At 36.1% G+C, this 23,442-nt stretch overlaps 1 protein-coding gene across 1 annotated transcript in view; it reads right to left on the bottom strand.

The window, feature by feature from the left end:
• LOC103145332 (partitioning defective 3 homolog B-like) overlaps positions 1–23,442 on the bottom strand; it is a 219,865-nt gene that overhangs the window by 16,754 nt on the left and 179,669 nt on the right. The window contains exon 23 of the mRNA XM_016676721.1: positions 8,667–8,743. Within this exon, the coding sequence (XP_016532207.1) occupies positions 8,667–8,743 (77 nt within the window). The remainder of the gene's footprint in view (positions 1–8,666; positions 8,744–23,442) is intronic.

The following is a 23,442-nucleotide window of genomic DNA, read 5'->3' as shown; positions in this document are numbered from 1 at the left end:
CATTTAATTATCTAACTATACAATATAGCTTTGAAACGAGGACATTTCTTCTGCAGCTCAGAAACAACAGATGGTCATTAAACTGTTGCCAGATGTTAGCATTTTGCAGCTGCAACTGTTGAAATGTCTGAGGTGCAGCCTATTTCTATAGACATAAATAAACAGGAGTGTGTTACTAGAGTGTGCTCATATCCACATGTTAACAAACTTCTGTAAAAGAGTCAAACTACTTTCTATACTGACAAAATGATAAAGAAATCACATTCTCTGACCTTTACGATAAGGGTGATTTAATATTTTATGATCTTATTGCCAAATACCATTATCTGTAGACTTACTTCACCACAATGGATATTTGCAGTGCCAATTTTCCAACTATGTCAACCTTCATTACCCATGAGCAAAGTATCACGTAACATCAGTCCAGCTCCAAATCCACTAAAACGCCGTTAAACACTTTCCACCTGGGACCCTTAAAAAAGTGTTTCCTCCCTCACCCCAGGGTCCTAGCATATCATACCCACTAGTCATGCACACCTGCTGGTCCTGCAACACATTATGGGCTGTAACCCAACATTTTAGAGACTATGTTCAGATCAAAGCTCTGACCAAAATGCTTTAAAACAATACTGAGCGAGCAGACCATCAAGAACATGATGGGGTCAATACCAGAAAAAATGGAGGATGGTGGTGGGAAAGCTGTCCAGAGCTGTGCTATATAGTTGTCAACTGATATAGACTTTAACCTCTGCAATTGAACAGAGCGGAAAGCAAAGACTAAAAGAACAGGGAAAACATCTGGGTTTAGAGACATGCAAGTGTTTAATCTGCTTTTAGTCCCGGCCATGTATTCATAGGACACTTTGATCAAGGTTGACAGTAACCAAAGAATACAGGGGAAAAAAATAGTTTCTAAGTATTATTACACAAGTTTGTATAGATCTAATTGTATATCGTTTAATATAGTTTTCTTTTACCCTCTATTTTTTTAAGCAGTAGCTCCTGAGAGGGAGTGAGACAAGAATAACCCTGGAATTATTTTACTGTTGTAGACAAAGGAAATAACAAAGCATCATTTTAAATAGCTTTTTAACTACTAAAGCAACACTTGACTTCTACAATAACAATCTAAATGAAAACATGAACAATTCTAAATACAAAAGCAACAAAGACATGAGAAATAATCTCATGTCCAGCTTGTTACAAAAATGATACACTCTGAACATGATCTGTACATTTTTTAAAACTTTATTAGGTTTACATTATTATTTTTTCATCTCTCATTTGCATATTGATGTTATACAGGTCAATATATAAGTAACTCATAAATCAAGATACTGTTGACTAACATACTGAACTCAAGGTTTAAAAAAAAGAACTAACACATCATTCTGATTATGCACCTTCACAAAAATTACAAATCACTTGTAATTTTTTCTCAAGATTGTAGATCATTATCTTGTAGAACTGAGTTTAAAAACTAAACATTTTCCAAAATATGTTTTCTTCTCCTTCACGTAGCCTGAAAAATACTTAACTTTTATTCTTTTTTATGCTTTACAATTATTCTGTCTTGTACATGCTTATGGTTTAAACGGAAAGAGCTGTTTTACGCTCTCAAAAAAAGAAACACATTACAGTGTGAACCAACTGAGAAAAGCTATTCCCATTCCTCGTATAAGATGTAACTTTCTCTGAAGCAAAGATTTCCCCTGGAGAGGTTCAGCATTTGTTTAGAGAACTTCATACCAATCAACTCCCTTGTCTATTGTCATACTTCAACATGCAAATAAGAAAAATACTGCGAGGAATAATTCTATGGATCCCTTGGATAACTAACAATCAGGGTCTCAATGATTCCAGAGAAACACGGAAAAACAACCTAACAATGGGTTGGATTGTGCAGCAGTGGTAAAGTGGTCTGGGAAACTCTCAGGCCTGGATGGGAGGTCTTCTCAAGAGAGCAAGAGACTTTCTCATTTCATTTCTCTCTATTGGCAGGCCGAAATGATTCGAAAATGTCCTTTTCACCCCAAGTTCAGCAAGAATGAAAATGAGACGTTAAGAGGCATAGGGAGCAAAAGGAAAGAAAAGGACCGATGTGAAGGAGATGGGCAGAAATTGGTGTCGTGTGAAACAGAAGACTCAGAGAAAACAGCTGCAGCAATTAAAAAAAGCCTGAATTAAAATTATAATAAGGAAGTGACAGTTTCTCCAGACCCCTAGAAGACAATTCTGACTGGGTCTTTTAATCTAATAAAAAACTATAACCAGAGCAAATTGAAAAAGGATGTCTTCCTAATCAAATTGGATCAGGAATGTATCTTGAGCTGCTAAATACTATTATTGATATATATCTACATGGAATGATAATGATTTCAGCTGAAGTTTAGTCAGTTTAGTTTACAGGAAAAATCAAATATTTTAGAGGGAGAAAACCTACAAATATTGAAAACATGAAACAAACTTATTATTTATTAAAGTGGATAAGTAATTTTAAAGCACTAACTGAAAACAAATAATTATTTATTTTTAAGAGAACATATATATCATATACATACACCAGTTGTACCGTCTTTAACAATAGGGTCTGAAGATATATCTTGAGCAATAACATGTTTTCTTTTGCTTTTTGTGTTTCCCTTGCCAGTCTAGACCATGCTAAATCTGTAAGAGCTCTCTCCAAATGATCTTCTCCATGTTTGCTTACATGGAGGATGATGGTTATGACAGCTACATTACTGTAATACAGTTCAATCTTTGTGAGTAAAAGATTTATTGATTATGTCAAGAAAAAGTTCGATTTGAACAACACCTGCATGGTTCATGAATATAACGTGGACTATTTTGGTGGCAAAACGATGATCTGTGGCACTTCTGTACACCTCAGAGCAACAATGCTAGTCAGAAGTAGAGCAGAAATTTCATTCATTTTTAATGTGTTGCAAATTGCAGGCTTTGTCACAGGTGGTGATTTGTCACTGTGGAGAATTACAGGGAGATTGGGCATGTGATAGAGCACTTTTAAATCTCCCGATAGAGTGCTAGTTTGTTAAATCTCTACATTACTACTTTCATAGAACATTTCTTCTGACGCCTTCATCTTTACTGGATAAATCTTCAGTATCAAACTCATTTAATAATAACTTCTTTTATAATGTGCTTTAAAAGTACTGAACAATTATAAGGAGATAAACAAATAAATAAATAAATAAATAAAACAATACAATTTAAAAACTTATGAAATAAGAGAAAAGCTGGAGACTGCTCTCTCTACCTACTTGGATGTCTTGTGTGTAATTTTCCCTTTCACTCTTTTTTTACATGTTTCTTTTGAATGTCTCTTGGCCTTCTAGTGATCAGGTCATCAAACCTTTTAATGGAAATTGACATGTTATTACAAGAAAAAATGCAACCAACAGAAAAAGCCCTTGAGGACAGATTTCACTTTGCAGACTGAAAACATGTGAGCTGATTCCTCTTCTATCCTTCATTGTTTCTTTCTTGATGAAATCTTCAGTCAATATTTTTATGAGTGCGCCTTTAAATAGTTAAAGTCTGCCTGTTGTGAAATCTGTCAACTCCTGACCTTTGTCTGTTTATGTCGCTTTGTTCCCCCCTTTCTCTCTGCATTGCTATGCAATGAAAACAATAATGAGTGTGTGTGTTCAACACACACAGAGAAAGAATGTGCAAATGGGTCATGAATGAGGCACACATGGGGCATAACCTGCTAATGTTAGCCATACAGAAACTGTGATAGCCATCTACTGACCCCAGAATAATTGAAATGAAACAGTGCACACACACACACACACACACACACACACACACACACACACACACACACACACACATATTCTGATGCTCATTATCAACACGGACATGTCCATGCCTGGCCAATGAGGTTATTTCAAACAAATGTACATTCATTGAAACACATACAAAGTTCCCGAAGTTTAAATAATGGTTTTCTTTCTCATTAGTTCAATCTTTGCAGACTGGTTGCACTACAATCTGCAAGATTATCTTTGATTTCCCAGCAGCTTTGAATAGGCTGTTGCATTTTTTTGTCACCTTCATATCCCTATGAAGGTGACAAAAAATCCTCTTCTGTACATTTTTATTATAAATAAAACAAAACTAAAAAAAAACAAATAGCAAATATGATATTTTTCTTTAGAACTTTAAATAAAAGAATGCAATTTTATAGTTAATCCTGAACAGCTATTTAACCAATGTATTGGGAGTGACAAACAAATATTCACAGTTCCTCAGAAAAATAAGGTTTATTATTGAATAAGTAACATATTTGGTGCAGGTTTCTTTATGGTTTTTATGGAGATTAGTGACATCTGTATTATGTTACGGAGGGGGATTTTTATGGAGGAGTAGCTACATGGTTGAAACGGAGATGAAGTGCTTTGCTGTTCAAGCAACATGAAGCAAAATATTTGAATTGTGGTTTAGATTTTTTTTCCCTTAAAAGTCAAAGCACTGGAAATTTGAGCAGTGCAGGACAAGCTTCTGGGAGTAGAACAGTGCAGCAGTGGGCGAAGAACAGATATTGACTGCTTCAGCCGTAATTAATAGTTCAGATTTATTTTTGTGTGCTGTACTCTGTGCGTTGCCCCTTTGGGCCATGCTTCCATAGAAATCTGGACAACCTGACTTCATTTCAGAAAGATAGAATCTGCAGTTGAAACCAGACATTTATATACACTGATTGAAAAGACTCACTGTGTGAAGTTAATTCAGGTCGAAATTTTCTTGTTTTAGCTTAATTACCAAAATTATTTGCTTCTGGCCAGTTTTCTCTTTTCTGGCATATGCTAAACACCAGAAAACAACTTTAAGAATTTTATTTCTGTGACTTTCCTTGACTTTATAAGTTTACATGCATTTGGTCAGTGTTCGGGACAAATGTCTTATTTGGGAATGTCATTACACTCACCACTAACTGTGTTTTAGCTTTTTAAACTAATGTTTTGAGTTAATTGTTTTGCTCAATGTCCAATCACATCTTTCTAATTACAAACAGAAGAAGAATCAGAAATTCTGCAGCACTCTGTGCATGATTTAATAAGACAGAAACACCAATGAGAGGGGAAAAAACAAGACAAAACAAAAAACAATCACATAATATTTTCACCTATTTAAATCCATATTCAGTTTTGATGTTTGTGGGATGCATGGGGAGGATATGTTCAACTTGAAGTAAGGGAATTTTTGCAAGAATTATTAGTGATAAACTAATGCCACTCATTATTTAAATTTGTTAAATCATCAATAGTGAGGTATTGAGAAACTACTTTTTATAATAAAATATATTCTGTAGTAACATTTTACTGATTCATCTTTTTAATTTTAGCACTAACCAATTTGGTTGTTTTACTCAAACATGTTTTTGAACATATTAATGCATTAATCTTAAAAACACTATGAGACAGAGTTGACTTTTGTGTGTTTCTGAATGTGAATTCAGTAATAAAACAGTGAACAAATTTTATGAGGCAGAAAAAATATTCAGTTTACCCTGAAACAGACCACCTATCTATTTCAAGCAGTGACATTTGCTGACAGTTTATGTGGTGAAGCGGTGGCGCTTTAGGCAGGGAAACTTCATCCACAGAAGGGTCATGTTTTAATTTTAGAGCCATCAAAACCTTGTCTCCAACACACGCACGCACGCACGCACGCACGCACGCACGCACGCACGCACGCACACACACACACACACACACACACAGATAAATTCACACCAACTCAGTTTATGTATTCCATACTGAATTTAACTGATGTTGAGTCAAAAGCGCAGTAACTGATTAAGTAACCCAAAAATTATTTATGTACCATCCATAGAAACGCTCAAAACAGAAACTGTGGAACGTGGCTTAATATACAGGTAGACATGCAGACGCTAGATACACATAACCTTCCAGCTATTTCTACTGTAGTCAGGTGGAAAAATAATATATTTTTATGAGGTCAACACCCTGGATGTCGTTACAAGACATGACTTACTTTGTGCCTATTTTGGACCATGGAATAATTAATGTGTTAACTAACAGAGAAAAATAGAAACTTTTATTAGGATATGCCTTTATCAGTTTTGTCTAATTATTTCACTCATACAGAATGTAGAGTGTCTGTATGCATAAACTTTATGTCTGGCCACAAATCCTTAATAACTCCAATGCTCCTCTCCCCCACCATCCTCCAAACCAAACCTGTCCGCTCTCCAACGCTCTCCTTGGACTTTGCTCAGTTATTCCTGCCATTCATCATCCTACAGCCTCTGCACTCATCTCCTAACAGTATTCACATTTATGATCCACCCTGCTAATCTTCTTCCTCACAGTGTTCCAAGAACTTCCCGAATGAAGAGCATCACTCTATTCATTATTCCGTGTTCACAACAAACCTCTTAAAGCTGCTGTTATTCCAGGACTGTCTGGTGTGTTCCTTAATCTTCATGATGTTTTCATTAGGGGTGAACATTTATCATATCGTTTATCATTTATGGTAAAAGAAAATGCTTGTCATGATAAGAATTTTGATTTATCATTCAGAAAAACTGAGTGAAATGTTATTTTTCCAAGAGATCCTCATTAAATGTCTGTAAATTCAAAAACATGATTATGTGCAGCTTTGCAATATAAATCAGACGTGTTTATGTGAATATTGTCCTGAAAAAGGCATTTTCAGAATTCATATACATGAATTCTGTGGAATAAAACTATGTCCAAACAGTTATCTAAAGAATAAGTAATACATAGTTTTTTAGTGTTATCACAACAGTACTACAAAATTATCGCAATAAAATTTTAAGTCTGTATCATCCACCACTGGTTTTTATGCAGTTGCAACATTGTGTATATACATATTGGATTAAATAATTAGTTACTGCTTTTATGGCAGTGTGGTCATTGTGGAGAAAGACATAAAAGTGCAACGCTTGCAAAAAGCGTCTGGCATCTGTGACTTGGCAGCAAAGACGCCATGAGACCGTTTTCTGTTTTAAGTGTCGAACCAATTTCAAGACATTTTTTTCTTTTAAATTAATTATTTAGCATATAGTCATGGGCAAGGTCTCTCTTTAGTCATTTCTGCATCATAATGTATGATCAGACATCCGTGCGGATTTGGCTGAGTGTGTAGAAATAGTAGCCCAAGTTTCTAAGTGGAAACAGAAATGCAGGACCTCTAAAGTATGCCAGCGTGTGCAAATGTGTCCAATTTCCCGAGGCTTTTCAGATACCAAAGCCAGACCTCAAAACTATCATCACTGTTCCCACCCCCATCTGCCAAAGCCATCACCCATGCAGAAACACCCTCCCGCTTTATCTTGGACTCACACACACACGCACGCACGCACGCACAGAGACACAAACACTGACAAAAGAGGTGTGAAATACCCATCCCTCACTATTTTAACAGGGTTGGGAACTTGGCAATAAACTTTTTAATGTTCTAAAGTTCTGTTCTTCAGCTCAACTTGCCAACTGACTCTTACTGACAGACATAAACGACGACTAACATCTGTTAGTCTGCAGAGGTGTTGGTAGTTACCAGAAAGTACAACAAAGTGAAAAGAAGCTAGAAGCAGCATTATTCTTTCTGTTCAAGTTCATTTTTCCCCTGCTTGCAACATGCTTTGGATACAGTAAGTCTAAGGAGTTGTTTAAATGCATTACTGCATCTGCCTTTAGTAAGGTAAAAAAAGGAAATGTGCAGCTAAGTAAGATATCACGTTGGGTGAGGAGCAACAAACAAGAAAAGAGTCGTAGAAAATAAAAAAGAAAAAAGAAAATTGTAGCTTTGAGAAAGATGGAAAAAAGGAGCAAATTGGGAGAAAAAAAATGCTCACCAGTGACTGAAGGCTTTTTGTATGGTCATGTGAGACTGTTTTCATCATTAAACTGTTGGCATGCAGTTTTGAATACAAAAGAAGAAAATAGAAAGAAAAGATAGATAAAAAAAAGTTTAAAACTAGTTTCCATTTATAAAAACACACCGTAAAAAGATAATATAGAATTTAGGCCAAACAAGATCTTTGAATAGACTTCTATCGATTTGTACCCTTTTGTACAATTGGTATCTAAAATCAAAGGGGACATTTGTAATCAGACTTCAAAGCGTATTAATTTGTATCTCAAACCGAAAAAAAAAATATAAATAACAAAAACATGATTCTGATTTAAAAGACAGGCATAAAATCTATAAAATGAAGGTCAAGAAAACAAGAAAATAAAAGTTAGTTGTCTGTGCAAAAGCATAAAGTAGCAAAAGTAACTTTATAGACTATATCATGTCTTTGCTGTTGCAGATCATCATCATGTTCACACATTACATCATCATATCTTCCACCTCTTATTACTGCTGACCACAACTATTAGATTAATGACTAAAAGCTACAAATGGCTCATTGTTTTCTACAACTCAGTAAGCTAGGATTGAGCTCATTTAGTAGCCAAGACAAAACAATTAAAAAAGACATTCAACAGGTTTGAAAATGGTAGAGGAGGCCGCAGTGGTGGAGGTATGACGGGTTCCGGTGTGTGGGAAATTTAGGAAGAAAAGTTGTAAACAAAGATTTAATTAGAGGAAGAAAAATAAACAGAAAGGATTTGGAGTTTCTCACAGATGGAGGGAGACAGTTGTACCTTGGTAAGGAGGCATACTGGCGTTCCACCTCTTCGTATCGTGGAGTCAGACGGGGATCAGTGCCTCTGCCTGGTATCTGGTGGACAAAATAAACATTAGTTTGGAGCAGTAGGAACAGGAGCAGTAGATACCTAAAGTTGTGGCATTTTAGTAGAACAGAATCTTGTATTAAACTCTATATTAAAGGAAGAAGAAACTTTAAAGCTGGAAGTGGAAGCATGTGGGATGCACAGCCATAAGCCCCTCATTTTCTTGATGTTTGGGTGTTTGTGGTACTCTGGTAATTTAGGACCAAAAAAAGCTCGTTTTTAGGGATTTAGGACTTCTGAGGTTTGTTGGGGTGGGGGTAGGAAGGGCCTCCATCCAAGATTAGGTTACTTCAAAATATTATGTCTCTCTCTCTCTTTTACAAACACACACACACACACACACACAGTTTCACATGAAGAGAACTGCACCTCATCTCCATACTGAAAGAAAAAGAGCAGAGATTAATCCAAACTGCTGACAGTTCAATCTGTCCTACCTCCTCTTCTCACTGGTTCTCACTTTAACCCTCATCATCTTGTTTTCTCCTTCTTCACATATTCCTGTTTTTTTTTTATACCCTCTCTCTCTCTCTCTCTCTCTCTCTTTATTGAAGCACAATATTTCCCTCTGAGAATATTCCGGTCTATTCAGCGGGGAGATTCCAGCTTCGCTCAGCTTTCAATTGAAGTCGACTAAAGACCAAAACATCAACATACTTTATCTGGGCAAACACACACAGCCATACACACAAAAAAAATGGTTTTGGTGCTCATTAAATGCATTTTAATTTCACATTTGTCACAGTAAAACATTGTTTTCACCCAAAGTTTATATGATTAAGATTGTGTAAAATTTCCAAGTTGGACTTCATTTCCACCCCGTGTCACATTTACTGTCAGAAATGGTAACAGTAATGTAACAATAGAAAAAGTAATTGGTTAGATTACTCATTAAAGAAAAATGTAACGGTTTATTTTAACGCTGCTATTCTTATCACTGATTGACTAATCTTCCCGTCTGAGCTGTGGATCTCTGCAGCTCTTCTAGAGTTACTTCCCTGTGGCCTCTGGGCTGCTTCTCTGACTATTGCTGTACTGGCATGTGACCTATATTTAGGTGTTGTTTGGTTTCCAGTAGAAATGGGCAATGATTGTATCGTTTAGCATTTATCGCGATAAATTTCTGGTCACAATAGATCTGAATTTTTATGTCCCGATAAATTCCAATTAATGTCGTTTCAAGCTCCCAAAACGGTTCATATTGTATCACCCACAATATCACCATATCACCCACCTCTGGTTTCCAGAGTGAAAAGTTCTCTGAGAACTATTCACAGCTTTTTCACAGCTTTCTTCCTGACCAATCATGTTCTTTGATATTCATGATGCGCTAAGCTCACCAATGTTTTCTCACAAACCTTCACAGTTGGATTTATAATGACACAAAGTCATATCAACATAGATTACTGAAAAAAACATACAGTAGTTGCTCGGATTGCATTTAGGTGCATCAGAGTCAAGGGGTAAATATACATGAGCATGCCACACATTTCAAATTGAAAACTATTGAAAAGAATGTTCTACTATATTTACATTTCAATTATAATTTACTTTGTGTTGATCACACAAAATCCATTAAGGTTTGAGGTTAGAACTGTAATCCCAGCTCCAGAAAGACGGACAGAGGGAAATAAATTAAAAACTATACGATATGAGATGAGTTGTATTGGAGGCAAAAAAAAAACTGGAGGTATCGAAGAAAACTCACTGCTTTTTCCTTCACAACATGCTGAGGTTTTGATATCAAAGAGCACAGCTATTTGCTCTCTCTCTTTGCCTTTCCTCTTCTATCTGTATTCAGGGGAACGACGCCAGGAGGCATATAAATCAGATTTGCTGGTCCTGCTTTCTTTTGAACACCTGTCTTTATAGCTTCAATATCTCAGGTAAAGAAACTGCGGGATATTAAGAGCGAATAGAGGTTCGGCGCTAAGGAATGAAAAGGCATTAAATGGAGAAGAACGGAGGAAAGAGAGCTGGAGCGAATGAGACCAGAGTAAAATGACTTACAGAGGAGGAGGGAAATTATGAAGTTGTTGAGGAGGGGCAAAGGGAGAGGAAGGAGATGAGAGGTGACTTATAAAACAAGAGAGAGAATGAGGTGAAGACAAGGGCGGCAGAGTGGGGAGGTGGAAAAGATATTAACGGCACAATTTAAACAAGATGTTAAAGGGGGAACTCGAGATGGGGAGAGATGAGCGGATGAATGAGTTGCATCATGCGGTGGAGGCTGCGAGAAACGATGAGTTGGTGAAGCAAAAGCAGAAAATAAATGAAAAATACAACAAAACGTGATGTGAAAAAGATATTTTTAACAGAAACTAGTTGACCTTTGGAAAACACCCATCAGTTGAACACGTCGATACAAAAGGTTCTCACAAATGTAAAACCCAGCAAATAAATTACATAGTAGAAATGACCAGCAGATGTGGGTTTATGAATTCATTTGTAGGTTGAACACAGGTGAATGTGAGAAAGAAAGTGAAGCTAAATTCATTATTTAGTTAAAAAATTATATTTCAAAAAATCTGACTAAAAAGACAGATTGAAAAAGTCTGGAAAGGAAAGTTCAGGTTAGGCTAAATGACATTTCACAGCATAAAGAAAATCCCTCTTTCAACAATATGTTTCACTCACTGACAATGAAGTGGAATCATTACATTTTGAAGATGTTCAGTATCGTAGTTCTTTTTGTAGAAAATAAAGCAGAAGTCAACACTAACAACAGAGATGCAGCGCTTTGTCAAAGTATAAACACAGTTTAAACTTTTTCACATTTTGTCATATTAAAACCTCAGTGTAGTTTATTTGGATTTTAAGTAATGAACCAACACAAAGTACAGCATAGCAGGAGAAAAATGATACGACTTTCTAACTTTTTCACAAATACAAATGTTAAGAGAGTTGAGTGAATTTGCATTCAGCCCCCAAGAGTCAATACAAATGTTTACATTAATTTTGCAAGTCTTTTCTCTGTCACTAAACCAGAGTTAGTCTTGTTATGTCTAGACTAACATAACAAGTGATGTATTGGCTGCTTCTTTGATTAGCATATTACTATGACAGATTAAACAAGAAAAAGTACAATTTTTAAAGGTAAAGATGTTGTTTTATAACTCAAAAGAGATTAAAGTACAAACACAGGTCAGGTCCACTTTCTAACTAGATGACATCTGCAACAAGACTCTATTAAAGGATATGAATGCAAAAGGGGATGAATACAAAAGCATGCCACACTTTTAAGATATGTATTTACAAAAAGAGAATCATGTATTCTCGGTCCTACTAAAAATACTAAAAATATGAAAACATTCAAGGCACTGTACAAAGGAACACACCTTTCCCATCACATGAAGCCAGACACACACGCGGCTACGTACTGGTAGCTGTACACAACTCATCTTTACCACAGATTGAAAAAAAAACAAAAAACAAAATCATAATCTTTCTGTTTCAAGTGCAGCTACACAAACACACATCATTCCCTCTCTCCAGGCAAACACACACACACCTTAACACACTCCCTTTCACTCACAGAGTCCTGTGGCAGCACAGTAGTGCCCTGGTAGGGGTAATGGTCTAGTGAAAAACCATTTCACGGCATAGTGAGCAGAGGAGAGGCAGGGAGGAGAGCACAGAAATCAAGCAGAAGAGACTGATGCTGAGGGAGAGCATGCACACACACTTTTACACACAGGCACACACACTGTAAGAGGGGCTCATCTCTCTCCTTTTAACAGACCCTTCAATTTACCCATAAAATACACCACCCATCACTTTCAGCACTGACACACACTCCTACTGTTTCTCTCTCTCTCTCTCTCTCTTTTTTTTTCCACAGATACAATGAAACACAGACATGAAAGATCCAGAGTCCAGTCCCTTTCACTTGAGCTGTTTCAAGGATGTATCAAAGAACCTTAGATGGGCACAGAGCATTTTGCAGACATATACAGCATAAATTAGAGTACTTTGTCCAAACTCTGAACTGAGTCTTTCTTTTCTTTGTGATTCTGTTTCTGGCACCCCTTTATTGTTTTCTTCTTCATCTCCCCAACCGTCTGTGCTTACACCTCTCCCAGAGCAGACTTAATCATGTCTCTTCATTAACCAACCTCGCTCCAGCTAAATAAAGGGTCCTTAGGAGTGGTGTGAAATCGCTTCCTTCAACTCAACTTATTTAAAATCTCTATCCTTCCTCCTGCTTCTTACTCAAACTCCTCTCCCGTCTCAAAATGAAGAAAGGAGCCCAGCAGACTTTACTCAGCAGTCCCCTGGCTTAGGAAAACTACTTTACTGAACTATGAAGACAACCAAAAAGAGCTGTGGAAGCAGGAAGTCAAAACAAATTTCTTTCGCATAAGGTTGCATAAATTAGGCCAAATTGTCGAAACTCAGAACGAGCTGTTTTAAGACCTCCTGTCACTTTAATCCAAATAAACTGCTGCTGGCCATGCTTCCCCCAAATCAACGTTTACACACGTATGTGAAAACATATGTGCATTTATACAACTGTACATCTTTGAAAAGCAGAAGTAAAGCCCAATGCACAACCAACGGGAATGCAGCAAGTGGTTTCTGGATGGTAAGTCATCAACACAACACTTGTCTTTTACAGCAGCCATTGTACAGCGCATACAGCCGTAAAACCAGCTGACCAAACACTGGAGCTTAGCTTGGGTTGTTAGGTGATGTGCTGGACTCGGCTGAGGTTGTTAGGTAACGGTGCAGTTCCTGTCGACTGTGACTCAACAATCCAGAGGTTTTTGAAACTGCTCAATTTCAAAACACCAAAAACCATAAAGAACTGTGGTAAATAAATAAAAAATAAAGGGTCAAATAAAGTATTACAAGACCCAAATTAATTTCACATTCATGCCCATGATGGCTGCATAAAAACCTTTACTCAAAATGTATAAACTAGGGAATAAAACTAAATACCAGCCACATGTGATGAACTGTAAATTAGGACCAGTGTTGGGAACACAACAGAATAATCTCAACACAACGATGACAGATTCATCTCTCAACCAGTCTTATCGGAGCAGTTACAATCCTGTTAACGTGTATCCGTCTATCAAATTTAACTTAAATCATTTCAACCACATCTGCATCTCACTTTTAGATACCGATCTTTTAAATCCATTGTCCTTTTCTCCTTCTGTAAATCAAAAAAGATTTTTACCCGTCTTCGTCCTTTCCCCCTGCTCTGCCTCTCACCCTCAGAGAGATCAATGAATAAGGGCTGCCTTGGTCTAATCTTTATTTATCAGTCACATCTTTCTGCTCTGCCAGTACTTTGGGCTGACTTAATTAAACACCGCTACCTTAATGTTGCTTTGTGCATGTGCCATGTCCTTTGTCATGTATTTAATGCCTTTGCTTTTGCACATTCAATAACTATTGGCATGCGTATTGGTGTAGAAAGGAAAAGGTCACATCAGTCTAATAAACTACAATATGTAATTTTAAGACAGACAAGGGTACACCGCTGAACTACAAATGATCTCAAATGACACAAAATGGTTATTCCCTTGGTAATTACAGACACGTAATCAAACATTTCTCTTTTCAGTACAGTATTTTTCATATTGCACAAAACATTTGAAAACATTAATGTCCATAAAGGGCTTTAACAGGAGACAGATATACCTGTAAATTGACAAAACATCCAGCTTTATACTAAACTACAGAAACAATTAGTTAAAGTCTATCCTTACTGTATAGGAAGTAAAAGTAGCAATGTTTAGATCAAATCTCTCCAAACAGTTTGTAGGCATCAGCTGGTTATTGGTAATAATGTACAATTAAGCCCACAATTATTCATATCATTGACAGATTTAGATTTAAAATGAGTTTACTTCAAACAACAAATTTATTTCAGATAGGAAAGGGGACATGCATCTCTCAAAATAGACATGTACAAATAACACCAGTTTAGTTTCATTTTTTAATTATATGCCAACAATTATATATATTGTTACCAGCATGACAGCCGTCTAACACTTCTTATAGTAGTATTGGACAGGCAAAATAGTATTGGAGCTTGTTGAATGTCTCCAATAGAATTTTGTCAATTTACCTACAGCAACCTACTGTATCTTCCTAGGAAGGTCTCGTAAGTATCACCCTAATCTTTACCTCTTTCCAGAGAAGTCTGGATTCTGGCTGAGTTTCTCCAAAATGCTGGTATTATTTCCAGTCAGAAGAAACATGGTCAAATTTAAAAAATATATCAGGGAGTATGAATAATCTGAACTTCATTGTATAACAAAGTTTTGTATGGTCATAATTTCAAAACCACAAAAACTTTCTGTCACACTTTTTAAAGTGAAACAACAAGTTTACCAAGGCATTTTATTTGATTAGCAGATAATAATAATAGTAATAAAAATGAAGAAACGGCATTGGTTATCTTTTAAGGACTGAATATCTACAGAGCTATGAAATACACACTTGACACTCACTTTACTAATTATGCCATACATATGATTTTATATCAGCAAGTGCTTGATCTTTAATGTCTCAGACTGACACCAAGGGTTAAAAATCTTTACAGAGACATTTCTAAGTATAAGGGCACCAGGATGTCATTTACTGAACACGATCAACAAGTCATTAGCCAAACTCTGTGAAGGATTCAGCTGCTGTTTAACACAATCCCAAGGGGGAAAAGACATCAGCAGGTATTTCAGAGCGGCAACTCTCAGTGTTCATCAATCAGGCTGTCTGATAAGGCCACTGAAAAACAGTTTGGAGTATGAAAGATCACTCATAAGTGAAAAAAAAACATTAGAGGCAGTTGCCAAACATTGAAGGATTGGATGCCTCTGCAAATGTGGTTACTATTTTAAAGCTTAAAGTGCACAGCAGTGCAATCAGAAAGGTTGGAAAAGTTGCCAAGCAAAAGGCACTGCTTTCAAAAACAAAATGGCAAAAGAAAGAAAACATGACACAATGCTTTAAAAGTGATGTTTTGGAAAGTTAAATCCAAACTCAAAGTCACAGACAAGTTTGGCCACACTGCAGCAAAATACCTGGCACCAAGCGTCAGGTAAATATTTGAGCTTATGTAGACAGAGGACTTAGACTAATTGGAGTCATTGATAAATGTCCTCTGTATAATGTATTGAAATATTCCAGTCCAATAGAAGGTAATCTGGCACCTAAAGCTTGACTGAAAATTAGTCTATAAACAATCTAAGGATTGAGAACAAAAAAGCTAAAGTCCAAGTACTCTCAATCTCCACCTGATTAAATGCTGTGGCAGGATCTTTAACGAGCTGAGGAAGAATAAACTCCAGCAAACTGAATAGAAGTAAAAGTGTAATGAGACTTAAAAGCCAAGATTGTCTTTACAAGTTTTCCATATTTAGGGTCTTGGGCAAAACTCCTTGTTCATACTGAAACCCATGCGGATTAATGACCTTATTTTAAACTAGTTTTTAATATTTCACAGGAATGGAAGTAATCTGAGATCTTTGTTCACAGTTCTGTAAATCCATATGATTCCTTAATTCTAGCTTTTATTAAAACCTTTATGTCAGCAGAAGAAAGTAGTGGTATTTAATCTATTTTTCAATCGAGTCCTTAACAAGACAGACATGGGATGGGTTATAATTATCAAAGCCTGCATACACAATTAGCATTTATGTCAAAATAAATCAAGCAGAACAGCAACAGCAACAGCTACAGCGAGATATCTCCATGTCCAAGTCACCAAACAGTCCTTTATAAATGTCCAGAGAGAATATATCTTTAATTTTCAAGTAATTTTAAGAACATCTCCAGATGTTTTTTTTTCTCAACTTTGTCAAAACGTTTCATACTGACAACAAGAGGTCATTATGGAACTGTATACTATAACCAACTGAACTTCTCACATAAATGTAGGCCTAAAGATATTAAGCAGCCCAAAGTGGCCATATAATTACAATAGATTAATGTTAGACCACAGAGATTTTGAATATGAAAGTTTCCTTCTTGTCTGTGTTTAAAACAAGTTTAAAGCCTTAAAATGTGATTGAGCAGCAATAAAAGTGAGAGCCATGTTGAGTGCTGAACAATACATTGCCTTTTCATCTGTTTAAATATGGAAGTTTTAAGTGTCAATGTTAGGGTCGACACTATTGATGAAGAGGATGACAAGTAGTGGTTCTAAGTCAGAACCCTGAGGAACACAAAGTACTACAGAAGGCTGTTGGTCTAACTGGGTGCCTAGAGAGAATAACATGTCCTGTGTAAGAGGTCAGTGATAGACAACTCTTTACTGATCAGGACAGCCAAATGGGAAAAGTAAAGCATGGCTTTATTATTTTTGATCATGTAGAAAGAAAAGTAAAATCAAAGCCTTTAGAATTTTGTCCTTTTTTGATGAGCTTGCGTTTTCTTTTTACACACCTTTCACAATGCTAAGCATCCACAGACAGTTGTTTTCATTTATTCACCAATGTCCTCCATCCACAGCCAACCCAGTCTTTATTTATCCTGCCCTCTAATACAGTACACCACTCTTTCCTCCATCCATTTATCCATTCAATCCTGCTACAGAAAGCAGTAATTGCAGTTGCTGGTGAAAAGCCCTCCATTTTCTCAGCTAATTACTTCAGCCTCTTAACACAGTAGCACTAAAGCAAAGAGACTCGACAAGTGCCCTTACAAGAACATGCTTATTCACATTCACACACAAGTTCACCTATGCACACGCTAACAGCTATTCAAATTAGCTCTTTCCATAGTTCATCAGTCTTCTAATGAATCTGTTTTGACCAAACGGGTGAGAGTCACTCCACCATCTGCAGTCTTAACAAGTAGACCCTTGCTTATGTTGATAAGGAAGAGGCTTTTTTTTAAAGACCATCAGTTTATGTAATTTTAAACCTAAAGCAGTATGTCTCAGGCATATAAAGAATATTTTTGAAAATATGCTTGTTTATTTTGTACTCAATAGAAAGATTAGTAGATTGGTCCTAGTTGGGTAAAGAAGAAACTGTTGAAAGATTCATTAATTAGGTATGTATTATTTGGAAATCAATGTTACCTAATGTGCACAGTAAACAAACAATCAGAAACTTATAGTTTCTGATTGATAAAGTTATCTAAATGCATCTTTGCAAGATTTATACTGTAGTGAAAGCCAGTCCATCATGTTATGCCTTTTTCCCCCCATCTTACTATGAACCAAACTCTCTCAATACTGTATGCAAGGCGGAGAAAGACACTGAAAGACTCAAACAATGGGAACAAATGTGCTTATTTATTCAAAGTGCCAAAGAATCACCAATCATCTTTCCTGCAAAGCCGCCTCCTACTGAAATGTCAGCAAAGCACTAGAATAAAACGCTAAGAATTAACACTGGAGCACAGTTAAATGTCACGGCGGTGTTGAGCCTCTAGTACAATTAAGACCACAGAAGGTCAATTTTCCCCAAAGCATGCAGCTTAGAGCGTCCCCGGTGAATAGCGCCATTAATACTATTTAATGCAAAGCATATCCCGTTCATTTACTGGACGTGTGTAAGTAAATGGAAGCATGGCTAATAAATTTCTGTGTGTGTTCACATACAGATCAGAAAATACAACCAGTAATCAAATTAAATCAGCTTTTGTTAAGTGGGATTTGAAAGTCATTTGTTTGATGGCATCCCAAGCTTTCAGCAATCACTTTTGCTGAACTACGAAGGATAAACACTGAACATTCATCCGAAGTACTTTTAAGGATCTTAAAGGTTTCCTAATATTTATATTAATAATTTTCTCTCAACTATAGCTATAGATTTTAAGATTATCTATCAGGCGCTGCTTAGGTTTCTGAAATACAAATTTGTAGCACCTGAATACATTATCTGACAAGTTTCAAAAATGTCCAACTTGAGACACTTCAAATATCAAAAGATTTTGATAATACTGATACTGCATATGAAAAGGTTCCTAAAAAGGTTCTACGGGTCTCAAATTGTGAAAAGATCTAATAAAATATTTCATATAATTTACAAAACCCACATTTCTCGAAAATAAGACCTCTTCAATTTTTTTTTCACTGATTATCTTCCAAAAGAACATGGCTTTCTACTATGTTGTATAAATAACATTGAGATCTAATTTACTGTCAACTCCTGTCCTGCTCATGCTCTTTTGTCACAATTTTGATCAAACAGTTAAAAAAAATACTCTGTCATAAAACTATGGAAACTAAAAAATGTTCTGGATCTTCTGTATGCGAGTGTGTAAAACAGATGTATGAAAAACCGTAAAGTGATACTTCTTTGGGAAACCTGAGAAGTGTGTTTTGTAATGCCAAGGGGGCATATCCTGAAACCAGATCTGCTTTGACGGTCTACCACAAATGAACAACACGGAGGACTGTAATTGCATCTAGTTATTTATCCCCCACAAGAGTTCAACTGACAGCAATAGCAAACACTTTTCATTCTTTTCCTAAACTGAATGAAATATTAGGGGAAGTTTTATGAGTTCAAATTAAAAGAGATTAGGCTTAATTGGTCCAAATAGTTTTCATGGTGGAAGCCACACTTTTTATCTTAAGTAGAAAATCAGATTAAATTATTCTAACCTTTTTATAATAAGCATAGCAAATAATAAATGCAATTTCCAATGTTTCCGGGAATTTATTTTAAGACTAGTAATTATTTGCGTAAAATAATTTATGGAGAAGAAAAGGTTTGGGACCTAAAGCATAGACACGTTGCGAGAGTTTTTCCCTCTTTTGAACTTTTTCACATTTTGCCACATTATAAACAAATGATTGGGATTTTATGTGGTAGACCAACACAAAGTAGAGTTTAACTGTGGTACTTTAAAGATCAGTAGTTTCCCAAGGAGTTTACACAAAAAAAAATAAAAAGTGTGATGTGTTTTTGTATTGACTCCATCCATGGTTCAGTAGTTAATAACACCATGGCAACGTTGATCTTACACAAAACTGGACTCAATGAACTAATGAGCGTAATATACTGTCGACGATTTTATTTAATGGTTCTGGGATAAAGTTAGTTTTATCCCAGAATTTTATTTGTAAAATCTTATTTTACAAATAAAAACACACTGTTTTGTGTTGGTCTGTAACAAAATCAGAATAAAATCAATTTTGGTTTATCATTGTGACATGCCAAAAGAGGTTCAAGTTCAAAGTTCAAGGGTGTGAATATTTTTGCAAGGCATTCTAAGGAAAAAAATGAGTGTGCTAGGAAAAAGAAACGAGATGGGGTTAAATAAATGATAGTAAGAAGGAAGGTACAGTAAGGCGATAGAAGAGAGGATAGGATTAGTTTCTGCTGCAAAGCCCTGGGAAGCGCACACACAGACAAGAAGAGGACACACATGTGAAGGCACACCATATTTAATGCCTACTATTCAATGACACAGACGCAACGGGAAATTAATAGCACAAAAACAGCGCAAGTTAAAAACCAACACACACTCACACACATGCACACACACACACAGGTTTATCCAGTCCTTAGTGTTCTTAACAGTTAAGCTCGTCCTTGAAAGTGCAAGGTGGGGAGCTGATAAGACGAGCGAAACGGAGTGGAGGAGAGACTCGCGGGTGATGCCACGTACAAAAGGAAAAGGGAGAAAAATGAAGAGAAAGCGAGCTAGAAAAGTGCAGGAAGATAATTTGGATTCCTATAAGCCAAGCCCCCCACACTTCCTCCCTGCCACCCTGATAGTATGTCCCTGTACCTCTCCCCTCCCCACACTTCCCATCTGTGCCTCCTTTCTACCCCAAACTTCCAGACTTAAAAAAAGTTCCTCCTTTGAGGATTAGCCGGAACAAAGGCAGGTGAATTCCAAGGAAGTCACAGAGACAGAAGCACAGGAGAATCAAAGGAGGTACAGGTTAAAGGGGAGACAATTACCTGACGAAGACAAGACATAATGGGAGAGAGGGCTGAGAAATAGAAAAGATGAAGGAAGGCTGAATTTCAACCTGCTTTTCAGTTTCCATTGTATCAGTGGCTTAAGAGGGAGAAGCACAGCTGCTTTTGAATTTCAGGATTTTTATATTTATTTATCTAATACTCTATGATATCTCAGTGCGGTATTAGGACCAAAATTACATTGCTCAGCAACATCTATACCGCTTGGCATCAGGGAATGTGTTTCAACGTACAGTCTGGATATGAGACTCCAAATGTGAGATGCATGAGTGTGTGTGTATGTGTGTGTGTGTGTGTGTGAGTTTGAGATTATGACTGTGTGACAGTGGGAGCAGGTGGCTTCAGTGGAAGGTTAGATGGAGCTGTAATAGGATGAAAGTGGCACTCTTTCCTTCCGCCTCTCACACAAACTCAGTTCGTCTCTCTGACGATTGGCTCCAGTCAGGGGTTTGATGATGGCTGGGGAGACTTTTGTGCCTTCCTCATATATTTTTTATCCCATTTAATTTTATGAAAGTCTTGACCTCTCCAGTGCCGCTGTCTCCTCAGTTCGCATTTCCCAGATTCAGTTTTTATTTCTTTTTAACTTTTTCTGTGCTTCACCCCCCCGGTCCCCCACTCAGCTCTGTTTGTCTTGTGTTTGTTCTGTCTATAGATTAGAACAGAAATATCATTTTATTGTCCTACAGTGGGGAGATTCAGGTGTCACAGCAGCAAGTTGAGGTATTTCAACTCTGATTAGATTTTCCACATTTCCAACCAAGCTAAAATATATGCTTGAATTCTAGCTAAACTCCAAATGTAAACAGTGTCACTGTTTTTATCCATAACAATAAGTTTAACAAATTAAAAACTTATCAAAGTATTCACAATGAGTAGTATTGCAAAATCACAATATTTTGACATTTGAAAAAGTGTCATTTCTCAAGTTGTTCATCGAAAAATCCTACAAATAAGACGGTGGTGGTGAATAAAAGATACTATATTACCAAGATGTTTCATTCATTAAAGTTTGAAATTAATACACAACATGTACACCAGCCTGATCAAGATATGTAAAAAAATGTAAGATGCTTGGATATTTTATAAGTTATAAATGTACATTTGGGAAAAAAAAATCACCCCTTGTTTGAATCTACTAAATAAGCAGATACAACAGAAAGCATCTAACGGTTGTCAAGGAGACAACAAGATGACATATTTTGCTGCAGTTCTAAAACAATGAGCTTCGGAGATTTTATTTTTACTTCCTTGCCATCAAACCTTCCTAAGGCTGGTGACAAGATGGAGGATACTCATCTAATCACATTTACAACAAAATGTTTATACTTATTTTTAAGATTTTCACTTATAAATAAGTATATTTTTAACTGAAATGTGTATTTATTTTTCAGTTAAAATAAGATAAAAGAAAAAAGATCAGTAACCAAGCATGGTAGTATATATGTAAAGATATAAAAGCAAACCTCTTAATCATTGCTCTTAAATGGACAGGTTTAAGCAAATAGCCCTTTTTGGGATTTCCTAACTTAAAATGGACTTTCACATTTATTCTACTAGGAAACAGAAAATGTTTGAATAATAATTAGTTGTTAAACCCTGGTCAACATGAAAATGTAAAATATACATTGATTAAAAGACTACAGTAATATTTATTAAATATAAAATATTAAACATTTCAGTGAGACTATGCCCCTACAAACAAGGAAGAATACACTAACATTTTTCATACATCTTTAACAGCAATGTCAATAAGTATAGATCAGTTTAGGCAGCAATAATAACTTGTAAGTTATTATTTCCAAAAAAAAAGTGTGTAAATTGGGAACAATTGTAATTGATATATAAACATTTTCTCCTTACCAGTTTATGATGCCAGTCTTTACAAACCGACTTCTTTCTGGGTTGTTCAAAAGATCATTTTATTAAAGAAAATGAATATCAAAATAACTAATAAGCAGTGAGAAATGTGCTAAATGAAATGAAAGATAAAATTTAATATGATGGGGAAAAACGATTTTTTATCTCAAACTCAGATCTTTTAATCTTTACATAAAATTGCTAACGTTTTACATTTTGCAGAGATGAAGTGATGTAATAACATAGAGCCACCAAATGATTAACATCTGCCTATGTGCTGCTTTCATCCGAGAAAAGATGACAGCAGGGGCAGCAGAAATAAAGAGAAAAAGGGGACTAAGAAGTGTGGAAAATGGAGGCTGCATTTTCTTTTGTACTCGATGACATGGCAGGCAAAGAGTGAGAAAAAAAATCCCTTTGCTATGCTGTGCTTTCATTTACCATGTGGACCTGAGTACACTGCCAGATATAAACACATAAAGCGGCACATACACGAGGCACCGGCAGTGATTTGTTCTTACTGTGGTTCCTACCAGAGAGGAAATGCAGACAAATAGGGAATCTCTAAACCTTAAGCCCTTCCTGGCCTACTTTTAATGACCCCTAAGAAACCTCCTCTGGTAAGAGCCAACTTTTAAATTTCTCAGAAATTGAAAAGCTGATTACTGGTATCTAACCATAATGAAATGCATGCTTTACATATTTCAAGAGTTATCTTTTGAAAATGTGATGAATGCCTATTTTCCATAAAAAATATAATCATTTATTTTTGGTGAAATTCAAAATGTTTTAGTTGTTTGAACAGAAGAGCAAACACAAAAGCAGTTTAAATATCTAAATAGAACTAATATTATATAAGTATTTTACCCAAATCAGGCATTAGGCACTTGAAGCAACTAATAATGGGTTTCATTAATTGGTTC

This window comes from Poecilia formosa, unplaced genomic scaffold (genome assembly GCF_000485575.1).
Source record: "Poecilia formosa unplaced genomic scaffold, Poecilia_formosa-5.1.2 Scaffold140, whole genome shotgun sequence".
Lineage (NCBI taxonomy): Eukaryota > Metazoa > Chordata > Actinopteri > Cyprinodontiformes > Poeciliidae > Poecilia > Poecilia formosa.
This window is presented reverse-complemented; position numbering and strand designations above follow the sequence as displayed.